Source organism: Capra hircus, chromosome 5 (assembly GCF_001704415.2).
Source record: "Capra hircus breed San Clemente chromosome 5, ASM170441v1, whole genome shotgun sequence".
Taxonomy (NCBI): domain Eukaryota; kingdom Metazoa; phylum Chordata; class Mammalia; order Artiodactyla; family Bovidae; genus Capra; species Capra hircus.
Window position 1 is genome coordinate 57,108,668 of NC_030812.1, and position 17,194 is coordinate 57,125,861.

The 17,194-nt window shown below is 37.7% G+C and overlaps 1 protein-coding gene and 1 pseudogene across 1 annotated transcript; both read right to left on the reverse strand.

Moving 5' to 3' along the window:
* On the reverse strand, positions 1,450-4,045 carry LOC102171767 (olfactory receptor 6C4-like; the record flags this gene model as incomplete). The annotated part of the gene is given in 3 exon segments (XM_018049037.1): positions 1,450-2,300; positions 2,303-2,377; positions 3,985-4,045. Coding segments are annotated over 3 exon segments (987 nt in total), but the record flags the coding sequence as incomplete, so codon positions are not given.
* On the reverse strand, positions 15,598-16,556 carry LOC102172039 (annotated as a pseudogene).

A 17,194-nucleotide genomic window follows, 5' to 3' on the forward strand; every position in this document is an offset into this window, starting at 1 on the left:
ATGGTGGATTATTATTATTATGAAAAGAGGCACAGTGAAATGCTTCCACTTGCTGGGCAAGTAGATTCAAGATTTTTCTTGTTCTCATTATTTCCTTCAGTGTCTACCTTGCATGTCTAAAACTTCAATTTCTTTTTAAATTAGGTATAACAGTCTTTTCCTTTTCTACATGACCTCTAGTTGTCTGGCATTACTAGATTGAAATAATTTTGAACTTCATTTATAAAACTTTGAAAGTATAGCGAACCTTTTAAACATTGCCAATTCAACTGCTTTGCTTCCACTTCTGATAATTTTTAAGCCTATAATTTCTGACTTCCAGGGGGATGTTTTACTTCCTTTTCTATAATGTCTCTTTATTTCCTTTCTCTCTTTCTTTTCTCCTTCCCTTCTTCTCTTTCCACTGTCTCCTTCCTTCTCCTCCTCTTTCATCTCTGATGGCTACTACTGGCAGACTTTATTTCAGAATATCCTTGATTAGAAACTATTTTTCATACGTTTCCTAAGTCTGTGCTCTTCAATCACTGAGATAAAAACCAGACATTTATGTTCAAACCTCACTTGTTCCTTGGATAGCTTGCTCAAATTTACCTTTAAATTAATCTTACATTTCACATGTCCTAAAGCTGAGTCCATTGGCGCACTGATAAACAAATACTTCTCATACATTTATTTTTTCATCTGTATTTCAAAACAAACTTGATTAAATATAACTTGTGAGTATATGTTTTTCTCTTGAATCCTTCATTTGATTTATGGCTTTATCAACCATGCAGTCTTTCAAGCTGGAAAACTTTCTCATCTCTGTCCACTACATTGCTTGAATTGAGATAGTAATTGTGTCCTTTCTCTCTATCTTATGGACCATAATGTAACCTTTACTATTGTTTGCATGAATGCTATTCTTGATTAATTGCTTGTTACTCATCTTGTATGTAAAAGTTGATTTATTCACTGCTTTATTATATTCCTCATAAAGTAAAATTGATATATCACTTTCTTATAATTTCTCTTGGCTCAGTAATACTTAGTTAACTCTTAAATGTGCAATAAATATCTTCACTACAGGGCTCCTACCATTCACTCTAAATTAATATCCTCCTACTGTTTCCATTATATACCATTTTTGCCTCTCAAATATCTCAAAAGTGAGAAATCATGATATCAAGAGCAAAGTTGTCTCAAATCATTTTTTATGGCATCTCATTTATTTCTTTGTAATAGCATTTAATAAGTTTCATTATAATTTATATGTTTTTATATCTCTCTATGATACTGGCCTAGAGGTTCTTAGAAATTTAGGAGCTATGTTTCTTGTATTTCTATTCTCAATGCCCAGAATATCCCTTGAAACATAGTCAACACTTATTAGATATGTATTAACTCAATTATTTGTTAATTTTATTAATTAAAATAATAAATTCTGATTATTAAAAATTTGTATTTTTTTTTTACTGTGTTCTTAAAAGCTTGCTTCACTTGCTGATTCTTTAAGGTATAAATAAGGGGGTTCAACAAAGTGCTAACTGAAGTCACGGGCAGAGATATTTCCTTGTTGAAATTCCCTCCTTTTTTTGGTGATAGGTTCATGTATAAAAAGATGCAGCTGCCATAAGAGAGCAAGATGACAATCATGTGGGAGGAACAAGTGGCAGAAGCCTTTGTCCTTTGCTGGGCAGAAGTAATCCTCAGAATGGTCCTGATAATATATGTATAAGAAAGTGTCACCAGCACCAGAGTAACCACCAAAGTCACAACTGCTAAGAAGATGACTGTTAATTCTAAAAGGCTTGTGTCTGAGCAGGCAACCTCTAGGAGGGGTCTATAGTCACAGTAATATTGATTCAGAACATTGGAGGCACAGAAATTCATCTGGCTTATCAGGATAATTGGTGGCAAGATAGCCAGGGCTCCCCCTAGCCAGGAGCAGAACACAAGTTGTATGCAGACTCTGCTGCTCATGATGGTCAGGTAATGCAGGGGTTTGCAGATGGCCACATAGTGGTCATAGGACATAGAAGTCAGGAGGTAAAACTCTGTTGCCCCAAGGAATATAGCAAAAAAATACTGAGTCAAGCAGCCAGCAAAGCTGATGAATTTATTTCCTGTTGTCAAGCTGGTCAGAAGCCTTGGAATAAAAATGGATGTGAAGGAAACTTCTAAGAAGGAGAAATTCTGGAGGAAGAAATACATGGGAGTCTTGAGTTGAGCGTCCACCAGAGTGCGTATGATGATAGTCACATTTCCTAAGATGCTTAGCAAGTAGGCAAGGAACAGAAAGATGAATATCACCACCTGGGTTCGGGTTGATTTGTGAGGCCCAACAAAATAAAGTCAGTAAATGTGGTTTGGTTTTCATTGTTGACCTTCAGTAGATCTAAAGGGAAAAGGGAAGGTCAGTGATGAACACTGGAGTTTCTCAGGCTAGGAAAAATGAAGTTAACTGCAACCAACAGAATCAGGTCATATTATCAACTCTTCATCCAAATTGGCCCAAAGTGGCATCCCTCTGGACTAGGGATGGCTCATTGAAAGACCCAGGGTTCCTGTGTAAGTGGCTTCATTCATAAAGCTCTTTTTTTTGCAAGTGAATATTTTAATGGATCAGTATTTTCACATTAAAACATGAATAAAATTGATTAAACACAAAGAATGATCTAAAATACACATAGGAATGATGTGCATAGAGAATTTATATAATGGGGTAAGAACACTAAAACATAAAATGTTGTTTCAATTAATAAAGCTTTTGTCATTTCTCTGATTCCTGGGTTCTTAACACAGACATGTCACACAAGAATGACTCTGTCTTTCCCTTACTTACTTATGAAATATTCATAAATTTCCTACATTTAAATAGTTTTATCCGATTTTAGTTCTCTGTGTCTTTTTTACTTCTATGTTCTTGGTATAAGTTTTTCTCTTTGTTCTTCTTTTCTCTTCTTTTTGTGTTCCCCTTCATACACTACCTGATACTTCATCATATATGTAGCTGACCCTCATCTCCTTCACAGTCTAGTTGCCTGGTTTCCTCTTTAAAGTAACCTGTGGACATTCTCCCAATACAGGCAATGCTATAAACCCCAAATCCAAAGCTGTTTGTTTTTGCTACCTTCCTTAATTTTTTTGGGATGAATGTCTATTTGGCCTTTAAGATTATGAGACTGTTTCAGAATGCTATCATTTTATACCATGAGTTTTTTCCTATGTCCAGGCTTCTGCCATCACTAAATTGTATTGATATGCATTAAGCCTTATGCTTTATAGGCTTCCCTGGTGGCTCAGATGGTAAAGAATTTGCCTGCAATACCAGGGACCTGGGTTTGATCCCTGGGTCAGAAAGATCCTCTGGAGAAGGGAATGGCAACCCACTCTAATATTCTTGCCTGGAGAATTGCATGGACAGAGGAAACTGGCAGGCTACAGTCCATGGCGTTTGCAAAAGTTGGACATGATTGAGTGACTAACACTTTCACTTTTCACTTACATTTCATTGCCAGAGTCTTCTGGGCACTGATCTGGCATACAACTGGGGAGAGAGATATTGTGGCAGTCATAGGACATAGCCCCCAGAATGGATTTTGCTCAAAGTTTTGAAGACTGCTGAATGATATCTAGGAATAGAGGCTGGTTATAAATCACAAAAATATGTGTTTCCACTGTTCTTAGAGCACAGAAATGAGGAAATTGATGCCAGTATTAATGGTTATAATTGTTCTTTGCAGATATACTGGTAGTCACTAAGGAAGGCAAACTTGACAGTTACATATTTTTGCACTTGATAGAATATTAAAAATATTCTTGTGGCAAAGGACATTTTAAGGGATCCTTTAATCAACCTGTATGGTTAGTTAGAAAATTCATATACTTTCAGACATCACTAATATCCCATAATGGCCATACATGAATATTGAGAGAACAGGTAAGGTGAAACCTGAATCTGGTTTTCTCAGATCTGGATCTTATTTCCCTGGTTGTACTCACCTGAAATTTTTAACAGTAGCTTTACATTTTCTTTCAGAATTTCACAGTGGTAAAATTTCATGGTCTGTGTCCACTAATGATTACATCAGTGATTTTGGAAACTAGAAACATAAAGGGCTTATACTGTTCATAGTTTGAATGACAGTGGTGGTCTGTTTACCTGGTTGATACTAAAAGATGAATCAAAGGTGAGATCCACGTAGTCTACAAATAGCAAAAAATTAGCATAATTTATTTGTATTGTCTTGCCTTATCCCGCCATGCTCTTTCATGGAAGTATTCAACTTTATAAGGCTTAACTAAATAGTAAGAGAATTATTTATTTTCTCTATTATGTTAAATAATTCAAATTAGATTAAACTTCAGTTCTTGAGAGACAGGGTTCTACTTAACAGGGGCAAAATAGCATACCAAAAAACTGTAAAAAGTAGCAGTGATAGGATTAAAAAGGAGGACTGATCAGACTGAAAATACCCTAAATTTTCTAATCTGTGAGAAATTATGTTGCTCTCCTTAGAAGCCAAGATATGGACTTCTTTGCAGATCCTGTGTTATCAACAGTGACCCAGGTTTTATCTGTTCCTTTTAGAGAATGCACATGGGGATCAGTTTCCCTAAGAAGCTAAAGGTGCCCTGTGGACTCAAGTTCAGAGGTGTTCAGTTCAGTTCAGTCCAGTTGCTCAGTCGTGTCTGACTCTTTGCGGCCCCATGATTCGCAGCATGCCAGGCCTCCCTGTCCATCACCAACTCCTGGAGTTCAGTCAAACTTACATCCATCGAGTCAGTGATGCCATCCAGCCATCTCATCCTCTGTTGTCCCCTTCTCCTCCTGCCCCCAATCCCTCCCAAAATCAAAGTCTTTTCCAATGAGTCAACTCTTCGCATGAGGTGGCCAAAGTACTGGAGTTTCAGCTTTAGCATCATTCTTTCCAAAGAACACCCAGGGCTAATCTCCTTCAGAATGGACTGGCTGGATCTCCTTGCAGTCCAAGGGACTCGCAAGAGTCTTCTCCAACACCACAGTTCAAAAGCATCAATTCTTTGGCGCTCAGCTTTCTTCACAGTCCAACTCTCACATCCATACACGACTACTGGAAAAACCATAGCCTTGACTAGATGGACCTTAGTTGGCAAAGTAATGTCTCTGCTTTTGAATATGCTATCTAGGTTGGTCATAACTTTTCTTCCAAGGAGTAAGCGTCCTTTAATTTTATGGCTGCAATCACCATCTGCAGTGATTTTGGAGCCCAGAAAAAAAAAGTCTGACACTGTTTCCACTGTTTCCCCATCTATTTCCCATGAAGTCATGGGACCAGATGCCATGATCTTCGTTTTCTGAATGTTGAGCTTTAAGCCAACTTTTTCACTCTCCTCTTTCACTTTCATCAAGAGGCTTTTTAGTTCCTCTTCACTTTCTTCCATAAGGGTGGTGTCATCTGCATATCTGAGGTTATTGATATTTCTCCCGGCAATCTTGAGTCCAGCTTGTGCTTCATCCAGCCCAGTGTTTCTCATGATGTACTCTGCATATAAGTTAAATAAGCAGGGTGACAATATACAGTCTTGATGTACTCCTTTTCCTATTTGGAACCAGTCTGTTGTTCCATGTCCAGTTCTAACTGTTGCTTCTTCACCTGCATATAGGTTTCTCAAGAGGCAGAGGTGTTAATGAGCATCAATTGTTGACAACTTTGTGAGCAAGTTGTGGACACATATTTGAGAGAAGAAGGGCCAAGAAGACTATGTTAAAAGTACAATGAGAGTATTAAATTATCACATTGTACATCTTAAAGTTACTCAATATTACATGTCAATTATATTTCAATATATTCGGGAAAAAAAGATAAAAAAATGGTATAGTGAGAGTCAGCTACAGCCTAAGTATCTGAGAGAGAAGATGAGAGTAATGAGGTGAGACCTTTGAAGATGGCTAGAAAAATTACCACTTGGTTATCATTGAAACATGCTACCACGTTGGTGACACAATTTGAGGGTCATTGAAGAGCCCCACATTCTGAAAATACTTTGTGAATCATTTTTCTAAAATCTGCACAATTAAGGGCTCTTTCATTTGTAGAGGTGTGAGTAGCCCTGTACAGTACTTCTAAATTCATTAGAAATTAAGCCATCTCTCACATTATGATTGTCATTCATCCACCACCTACCCCCAAATATAATCAAATATTATCTTATTTTCTGTTCATTTTTTCTTCTTGTTCATCTTTTTGATATTATATTATAAGAACGAAGTACAAAGATTATACTCAAAAAGGAAAAAAAGGTTGTGAGAAACTTCATTTTGGATAACTGTTTGTGTTCTCAGAGATTTCAAAAGATAAAAAACAATGGCAATACTAACACCACAAACATTAATAGCAAGGCCAAGGAGAAAATTATGAATAACTGTGCTATTAAGTGATCTCTACTTCTTTTTAAGCGGAGGTGGGGGGGGGTGAGTCTGTTACGTGGATTAACTTCTTCAATTATCTCAGAAATCTTTTGAAAATGGACTTATTTGTATCTCCATTTATATATGAGAAAATTTCAACAAATTAAATTTCTTACATTTAAAATTTTATTACTTTATGGATCCTTAAACAATATAGTTTTTTGTTGCCTGTTTTCAACCTTTATAAAAATGGATTTACATTGTATGTATTTTTCGTGTCTCACTTCTTTTGTTCAGTTTTATGCATACAGTTCATTTGTGTTGCCGCTGATAGCTGTGACTCATTCATTTGCATTATAATATTCCATTGTATCGGAGAAGGCAATGGCAACCCCACTCCAGTATTCTTGTCTGGAAAATCTCATGGATGGAGGAGCCTGGTGGGCTACAGTGTATGGGGTTGCGAAGAGTCGGACACAACTGAACTACTTCACTTTCACTTTTCACTTTCATGTATTGGGGAAGGAAATGGCAACCCACTCCAGTGTTCTTGCCTGGAGAATCCCAGGGACGGGGGAGCCTGGTGGGCTGCCATCTATGGGGTCACACAGAGTCGGACATGACTGAAGTGACTTAGCAGCAGCAGCATTCCATTGTATGAATCTGCCACCATGTATTCATTCATTTAGTTAGCAGGGATTTATTTTTCATTTTGGAAACATTATGAAATGTACAGTTCTACTGACACATGTATTCCACAAGTGGAATTGCTGGGTTATTGGGTATGTATTATTTCAACTTTAATAGTAATGCTCAATTGATTTCAATGTGGTTGAATTGTTTACAATATCCAATTGCTCTCTGCTCCATAGCTTCCTTACTTGGACTTCAGATTGTCAACGTTTACCTATCTGAGTATGTGATGTTGAACTCATGTGATCTTAATTTGCTTTTTTCCATGATTGTTGGTGTAGGTGAAGAATTTTCTATAGCAATATTAGCCATTTATATTTCTCTTTTTTGAAGTCCTTTTTCCAGTCTCTTGCTCACTTCTTTTTCATTGGGTTATCTGTCTTTTCTCTATTGATATGTTGGAATTCTTTATATATTCTGAAGATAAATACTTTTTGGATTATATGAGTTGCAGATATCTTACTATTTTTTGCTCTGTTAATGATTTTCATTTGTGAACAGATTCTTAATTTTAATGCAGTCAAAGTTATCAATTTTTTGTTGTACCTAAGTTAAGAAAATCCCATGGATGGAGGAGCCTGGTAGGGTGCAGTTCATGGGGTCGCTAAAAGTCGGATACGACTGAACGACTTCACATTCACTTTTCACTTTTCACTTTCATGCATTGGAGAAGGAAATGGCAACCCACTCCAGTGTTCTTGCCTGGAGAATCCCGGGGATGGGGGAGCCTGGTGGGCTTCCGTCTATGGTGTCTCACAGAGTTGGACATGACTGAAACGACTTAGCAGCAGCAGCAGCAGCAGCAGCAGCAGCAGCAGCAGCAGCAGCGAGTTAAGAAAAATTTTCCCTAACCCACTGCCATGAAAATATTCTTCCATATAATCTTCTTTAATTTTAAGTTTATGTCTATAATTCATTTGAAATTGATTTCTTCTGTAATTGATATCCAATTTCATTTTTTCCCATATAGACATCAAATATTCCCAGTTGTTTGCTGTTAAGACTGTCCTTTTCCATTTTAGTGATAACTTTATCATAAATTAAGGGTTCACATATATACGAGTCACTTTCTAAGTTCAATTATCTTCCATTGGCCTATTTGTCTATTCCTACAACAATAATATGCTGTCTTAATTAACTAGGGCTTCCCTGATAGCTCAGCTGATAAGGAATCTGCCCAAAATGCTGGAGACCTGGATTCAATCCCTGGGTTGGGAAGATCCCCTGGAGAAGGGAAAGGCTACCCACTCCAGTATTCTGGCCTAGAGAATTCCATGGACTGGATTGCAAAGAGTTGGACATGACTGAGCAACTTTCACTTTCACTTTCACTTTTTCACTTTAGAATAATTAGTGATCTTTGATAATTTCATTTTGTTATCCTTCTTTTAGAATGTGTCATTAATTTTTATCCTTTGTAACTCAGCAGAAATTTTTGCCTATCAAGTATTACAAAAAAATCTGTTGAAATCCTTACTGAGATTGCATTATACCTATAGTAAACTTGTGAAAATTGTTAAGATGTTTTGTTTTCTAGCCCATAAGTATGGTACAGCTATTTATTTGAATCTTTAAAATGTCTACAAATAGAATGTTATATTTTTCTCCAATAAATCCTGCATATATTCACTCACCACTATTTGATTTGTAAATGGTGTCTTACCTTAGTTTCATATTCTTCTGGTTTGTTTTTGGCATATATATAATACAACTGATTTTTGTATGTTGATGTTATACACAGTAACTTTAAATTGAAACTAAAGTATGGAATATAATACTTTTTTATTGTTGATTTAAAAATATTTATTTCTCTTAATTTAATCTTGAATGTACACCGAGGTATTCTAGATCAGAGGCAGATTTCTTATTATTTATCTCTCAGGTCAGTTCAGTTCAGTTCAGTCACTCAGTTGTGTCCGACTCTTTCTGACCCCATGAACCACAGCACGCCAGGCCTCCCTGTTCATCACTAACTCCCAGAGTTTACTCAAACTCATGCCCATTGTGTCGGTGAAGCCATCCAACCATCTCATCCTCTGTCGTCCCCTTCTCCTCCTGCCTTCAATCTTTCCTAGCATCAAGGTCTTTTCAAATGAGTCAGCCCTTCACATGAGGTGGCCAAAGTATTAGAGTTTCAGCTTCAACATCAGTCCTTCCAATGAATATTCAGGACTGATTTCCTTTAGGATTGACTGGTTGGATCTTCTTGCTGTCCAAAGGACTCTCAAGAGTTGTCTCCAACACCACAGTTCAAAAGCATCAATTCTTCAGCACTCAGCTTTCTTTATAGTCCAACTCTCACATCCATACATGACTACTGGAAAAATCATAACTTTGACTAAACAGATCTTTGTTGGCAAAGTAATGTTTCTGCTTTTCAATACGCTGTCTAGATTGGTCATAACTTTTCTTCCAAGAAGTAAGCATCTTGTAATATCATGGCTGCAGTCACCATCTGCAGTTATTTTGGAGTCCAGAAAAATACAGTCTGACACTGTTTCCACTGGTTCTCCATTTATTTCCCATGAAGTGATGGGACCAGAGGCCATGATCTTCGTTTTCTGAATGTTGAGCTTTAAACCAACTTTTTCACTCTCCTCTTTCACTTTCAAGAGGCTGTTTAGCTGCTCTTCAATTTCTTCCATAAGGGTGGTGTCATCTGCATATCTGAGGTTATTGATACTTCTCCCAGCAATCTTGATTCCAGCTTGTGCTTTTTCCCACCCAGCGTTTCTCATGATGTACTCTGCATAGAAGTTAAATAAGCAGGGTGACATCATACAGCCTTGACGTACTCCTTTTCCTATTTGAAACCAGTCTGTTGTTCCAATTCCAGTTCTAACTGTTGCTTCCTGACCTGCGTATTTACCTCTCAGTAGATAAATATGGGGCTTTCCTAGTGTTTCAGACAGTAAAGAATCCTCCTGCAGTGCAGAAGACTCCATTTTGATCCCTGGGTTGGGGAGATCCCCTGGAGAAGGAAATGGCAACCCACTCCAGTATTCTTGCCTGGGAAATCTCATGGACAGAGGAAACTGGCAGGCTACGGTCCCTGGGGTCGTAAAGAGTTGGGACATGTCTGAGTGACTAACATTTTCAACATTTGGTGAGTAGCTATGTAATCCTCTGGTCTTAGAAAGTGCATATGAGTCGTCTGATTCTTTGCGACCCTGTGGACTGTAGTCCACCAGGCTCCTCAGTCCATGGGATTCTCCAGGCAAGAATACTGGAGTGGGTTGCCATTTCCTTCTCCAGGGGATCTTCCCAACTCAGGGATTGAACCCAGGTCTCCTGCATTGCAGGCAGACGCTTTAACCTCTGAGCCACCAGGGAAACCCTCAACCTTAATTAGCCCACAGGACAGAGGAACCTGGTGGGCTACAGTCCTCGGGGTTTCAAAGAGTTAGATGTGACTGAGCGACTAACGCAAATAAATAATAAGTATATTAGATCTCCTCACCCTAAGTCTAATCACTGCAGTAACATGAAGATAGCCAAGTCAGGTATCCTGTGTGAGCAATTCTAAACCCACAGCAATGCATGCATACTAAGTCGCTTCAGTCGTGTCCGACTCTGTGCGACCCCATGGACTGTAGCCCACCAGGCTCCTCTGTCCATGGGATTTTCCAGGCAAGAATACTGGAGTGGGTTGCCATGCCTTCCTGCTGGGGAATCTTCTGAACCTAGGGATTGAACTTTCTTCTCCTATACCTCCAGCATTGGCAGGTGGGTTCTTTATCACTAGCGCCACCTGGGAAGCCCATAGACAATAGATGAGGAGAAATAATTCTCTGCTTATAAAGGAAAAGGAGGCAGTTGTCTGCTCCCTTCCAGAAAGGGTCTTCTTTTTACTCTAGCCATTTGATAGGTAAATGAAATGTCTCCAGGAGTAAGATAGATCCATGAAGGTCTTAGCTTTTACAATTTAGAGATGGCAGCCAAGTTCCTGAGTTTCCTTCTTCCTTGATGTGTAAAATAATTAGGGAAACAATTCTAGTCTTCCTGGAACCTTCGTGTTTAACCTAAAGACAGTCTTTGGCTGTAACCATTTGACTTGCTAGAGGAGATAGAAATTTATTATTATCTTTTTGGATCAGAGCAATTAACTAGCCAAATGGCTGTAGACCTAATTCTTAAGGCAGGAGAAGATTTGGGAATTGGCATTCTCAACTGCCAATTAGCATTCCCAAATGCCAACCAAAAAAGTTGACATTTTATAGGAACCATAAGAAATCCAGGAAAAATTCATACTCCCACATTTATCTGAATACTCTTCTAGACTCATATATCTGCCTTTCATTCTCTAATGTTTTTTGATGAATGGAACCTTCCTAATTGTAAAATAGTTCAGTTTACCATACTTTAAAAAAGTTAATTTTTTAGGCTTTAAAAAAATGATTAATGCTTTCTGTTTTTAGTTTAAAAATATATTATTTAACCACATGGAACTCTGCTCAATATTCTGTAGGAATCTAAATGGGAAAAGAATTAGAAAAGATTAGAAAAAAATAGATACATGTATATGTATAACTGGTGGTGAAGGAAATGGCAACCCGCTCCACTAGAGTTGGACATGACTAAGCTGGTAAAATGACCACAACAACAGCATATGTATAACTGAGTCACTTTGCTGTATACCTGAAACTAACACAACATTGTTAATCAACTATACTCCAATATATAAAAAAATTCTTTACCCCTAGATCATGGAAATATTATTCTAATTTTCATCTAGAAGATTTATTATTTTTCTTTTCACATTTTAAGATTAGAGTCTGATCATTTATTAAGAAAAAAGCCATACTACCCAAAGCAATCTATAGATTCAATGCAATCCCTATCAAGCTCCCAACAGTATTTTTCACAGAGCTAGAACAAATAATTTCACAATTTGTATGGAAATACAAAAAACCTCGAATAGCCAAAGCAATCTTGAAAAAGAAGAATGGAACTGGAGGAATCAACCTGCCTGACTTCAGGCTCTACTACAAAGCCACAGTCATCAATATAGATCAATGGGACAAAATAGAAAGCCCAGAGATAAACCCACACACCTATGGACACCTTATCTTCGACAAAGGAGGCAAGTATATACAATGGGTTAAAGACAATCTCTTTAACAAGTGGTGCTGGGAAAACTGGTCAACCACTTGTAAAAGAATGAAACTGGAACACTTTCTAACACCATGCACAAAAATAAACTCAACATGGATTAAAGATCTAAACATAAGACCAGAAACTATAAAACCCCTAGAGGAGAACATAGGCAAAACACTCTCTGACATAAATCACAGTAGGATCCTCTATGACACACCTCCCAGAATGTTGGAAATAAATAAAAAAATAAACAAATGGGACCTAATTAAAATTAAAAGCTTCTGCACAACAAAGGAAAATATAAGCAAGGTGAAAAGACAGCCTTCTGAATGGGAGAAAATAATAACAAATGAAACAACTGACAAACAACTAATCTCAAAAATATACAAGCAACTTCTGCAGCTCAATTCCAGAAAAATAAACGACCCAATCAAAAAATGGGCCAAAGAACTAAATAGACATTTCTCCAAAGAAGACATACAGATGGCTAACAAACACATGAAAAGATGCTCAACATCACTCATTATTAGAGAAATGCAACTCAAAACCACAATGAGGTACCACTTCACACCAGTCAGAATGGCTGCGATCCAAAAATCTGCAAGCAATAAATGCTGGAGAGGGTGTGGAGAAAAGGGAACCCTCCTACACTGTTGGTGGGAATGCAAACTAGTACAGCCACTATGGAGAACAGTGTGGAGATTCCTTAAAAAATTGCAAATAGAACTACCATATGACCTAGTAATCCCACCGCTGGGCATACACACCGAGGAAACCAGAATTGAAAGAGACACATGTACCCCAATGTTCATTGCAGCACTGTTTATAATAGCTAGGACATGGAAACAACCTAGATGTCCATCAGCAGATGAATGGATAAGAAAGCTGTGGTACATATACACAATGGAGTATTACTCAGCCATTAAAAAGAATTCATTTGAATCAGTTCTGATGAGATGGATGAAACTGGAGCCAATTATACAGAGTGAAGTAAGCCAGAAAGAAAAACACCAATACAGTACACTAACACATATATATGGAATTTAGGGAGATGGCAATGACGACCCTGTATGCAAGACAGGGAAAGAGACACAGATGTGTATAATGGACTTTTGGACTCAGAGGGAGAGGGAGAGGGTGGGATGATTTGGGAGAATGACATTCTAACATGTATACTATCATGTAAGAATTGAATCGCCAGTCTATGTCTGATGCAGGATACAGCATGCTTGGAGCTGGTGCATGGGGATGACCCAGAGAGATGTTATAGGGAGGGAGGTGGGAGGGGGGTTCATGTTTGGGAACGCATGTAAGAATTAAAGATTTTAAAATTTAAAACAAACAAACAAACAAACAAACAAACAAAAAAACAAGTGGTGCTGGGAAAACTGGTCAACCACTTGTAAAAGAATGAAACTAGAACACTTTCTAACACCATACACAAAAATAAACTCAACATGGATTAAAGATTTAAACATAAGACCAGAAACTATAAAACCCCTAGAGGAGAACATAGGCAAAACACTCTCTGACATAAATCACAGTAGGATCCTCTATGACACACCTCCCAGAATGTTGGAAATAAATACAAAAATAAACAAATGGGACCTAATTAAAATTAAAAGCTTCTGCACAACAAAGGAAACTATAAGCAAGGTGAAAAGACAGCCTTCTGAATGGGAGAAAATAATAGCAAATCAAGCAACTGACAAACAACTAATCTAAAAAAATACAAGCAACTCCTGTAGCTCAATTCCAGAAAAAAAAAAGACCCAATCAAAAAATGGGCCAAAGAACTAAATAGACATTTCTTCAAAGAAGACATACAGATGGCTAACAAACACATGAAAAGATGCTCAACATCACTCATTATTAGAGAAATGCAAATCAAAACCATAATGAAGTACCATTTCAGGCCAGTCAGAATGGCTGCGATCCAAAAGTCTACAAGCAATAAATGCTGGAGAAGGTATGGAGAAAAGGCAACCCTTTTACACTGTTGGTAGGAATGCAAACTAGTACAGCCACTATGGAGAACAGTGTGGAGATTCCTTAAAAAAACTCGAAATAGAACTGCCTTATGACCCAGCAATCCCACTGCTGGGCATACACACGGAGGAAACCAGAATTGAAAGAGACACGTGTACCCCAACACACCGAGGAAACCAAAATTGAAAGAGACACGTGTACCCCAGTGTTCATTGCAGCACTGTTTATAATAGCCAGGACATGGAAGCAACCTAGATGTCCATCAGCAGATGAATGGACAAGAAAGCTGTGGTACATATACACAATGGAGTATTACTCAGCCATTAAAAAGAATACATTTGAATCAGTTCTAATGAGGTGGATGAAACTGGAGCCGATTATACAGAGTGAAGTAATCCAGAAAGAAAAACACCAATACACTATACTAACGCATATATATGGATTTTAGAAAGATGGTAACGATAACCCTGTATGCGAGACAGCAAAAGAGACACAGATGTATAAAACAATCTCTTGGACTCTGTGGGAGAGGGAGAGGGAGATGGTGGGATGATTTGGGAGAATGGCATTGAAACATGTATAATATCATATATGAAACGAATCACCAGTCCCGGTTCAATGCATGATACTGGATGCTTGGGGCTGGTGCACTGGGATGACCCAGAGGGATGGTACGGGGAGGGAGGAGGGAGTGGGGTTCAGGATGGGGAACACGTACACCTGTGGTGGATTCATGTTGATATATGGCAAAACCAATACAATATTGTAAAATAATTAACTTTCAATTAAAATAAATAAATTTATGTTAAAAAAGAAAAAAGCCTTAAGGTGTTATAATTAATTACCATAATATGTTGTCTTAGAGATACAGTCATCAATATCAAAGTGGCAAACAAGCACATACTTGACAGAAAGTGTATCCTAGAAGGAAATGAATCTGTGCATATGACTTCACAAATAATTTTCCATTTTGAAGACAGCTTTATTGAGTTATAATTGATATTCACATTTAACATATGTGCAAATTACATATTTTCACAGAAATTCACATTATTTAATGTATACAATGAGTTCAGACATATTCATACACTGGTGAAACCATTGTCACTGCTGTTCCTGGGAGATCTGGGACTCAGCTTAGAACATATCAGTCAGTAAAAGAGGAGTAGCTGAGCACCAATATAATAGTACATTGATATTGCCTACATTTCTTGGTTCTCGAACTAACAGACATATTGTTATAAATATTTACAGAGAATTCCCCCCTCATGTATTCCTGGAGATAGACTGAGCTAAAAGGATTATCAATACATGTATTAATGGTAGTTGCTAAATGTAATGAGGTTGTGATGTATAAAACCATGGTTAATATACCATTAGAGAACAATAAAATGAATACCAAGGAATACTTTTACAATTTGTGTGTGTTTTTTTTGTACTCAGTAATCATTTTAGTTCTTTGAAATAGGATGCAACCCTTTTGATCATGTCTTTGAAAGCTTGTACCACTTGCTTGTTCCTCAGAGTATAAATGAAAGGATTCAATACTGGTGCAACAGAGGTGGTAAGAACTGACACCACTTTATTAATAGCTAGCCCTTCTTTTGCATGTGGTTTAATATAGATGAAGATGCAGGTTCCATAAGTGATAGAAACCACAATTATATGGGAAGAACATGTAGAAAAAGCCTTTTTCCTTTGCTGGGCAGAAGGGAATCTGAGAATGGTCCTGATGATGTATGTATAGGACATGATTACACACACCAAGGTGAACAGGAGCGTCAATATAGCCAGGACCAAGACAAATTGCTCTAGGAACTCTGTGTCTGAACAAGTAATCTTCAGGATGGGAGCAGCATCACAGCCAAAGTGATCTATGACATTAGAGTCACAAAACTCAAGCTCAAAGCCCATGGTAAATGGTGGGATGACGATGATTAGAGCAATCATGCAACAGCCAGTGAGGAACTTGATGCAGACCATGTTGTTCATGATGGTCGTGTAATGCAGGGGTTTGCAGATGGCCACCTAGCGGTCATAGGACATGGCCGTCAGGAGGAAAAACTCAGGATAACAACAAAACTCACACCCAGGATAACAACAAAAAATAATTGAGTGGCACATGCATTGTAGGTAACAGTATTGTCCCCAGAGGCCATTGTGTAGAGGAACCTGGGAATGCAGACGGTTGTGAATGACACTTCCAAGATGGAGAAATTCCGGAGGAAAAAGTACATGGGTGTTTTGAGGTGAGGATCTACCAAAGTGAGAGTAATGATGATCAGGTTCCCAACAACACTCAAAAGGTAGGTTAGAAACAAAAAATTGAACAGCAGAATCTTTAGATTTGGGTCGTCGGTTAGTCCCACAAGGATGAATGTTGTTATTGCTGTATAATTTTTCATCCCTGGTTCCTGACTGTGGTTGTGTCTGTGTGTTAAAAAAGAGAGAAATTAGATCAGAGAACTAGACTGTTACATGAGTTAGCAGAGGGATGACATGAAATTCCTAGCTAATGTTAACTTAGTTACATAAGCCAAGGTTTTATTTTATTTACCTGTGAATCAAAAATGCTATTTTATTTACCTGTTAATAAAGAATGCTATTGGAGCAGCGGTTAATTAATCATTATTGCTACTGGATTCTCACTGCTGAGCATTATACTGGATACTAGTCAGAAGGCTCTACTTAAAGATTCTTATTACTATATCAGTGTAGTATTAATTCAATATTAAAGGAATTATTTGGTTAACAACCAAATGGAAAGGAAGCCAGGCTTTATTATCAGTGTTAATGAACAGAAAAACACTGTCATAAAAATACACATGGTTTGTAATTTCCCGACAATAAAACTTCAAGCTGTGCTGTCATCTTGGTTCTATGTGGGATACAGGAGTGACTACAATTAAGGTTGTGAAATTAAATTTTTTCTCCTCTCTGCCTCTGCTTCCTTGCTTCTGATGATGATCCACATTCTCCTCTAAGGTGCCTCACATCTCTCTGCTCTCTTCCCTTTTAAACCACACAGAAGTACGCTCATAAG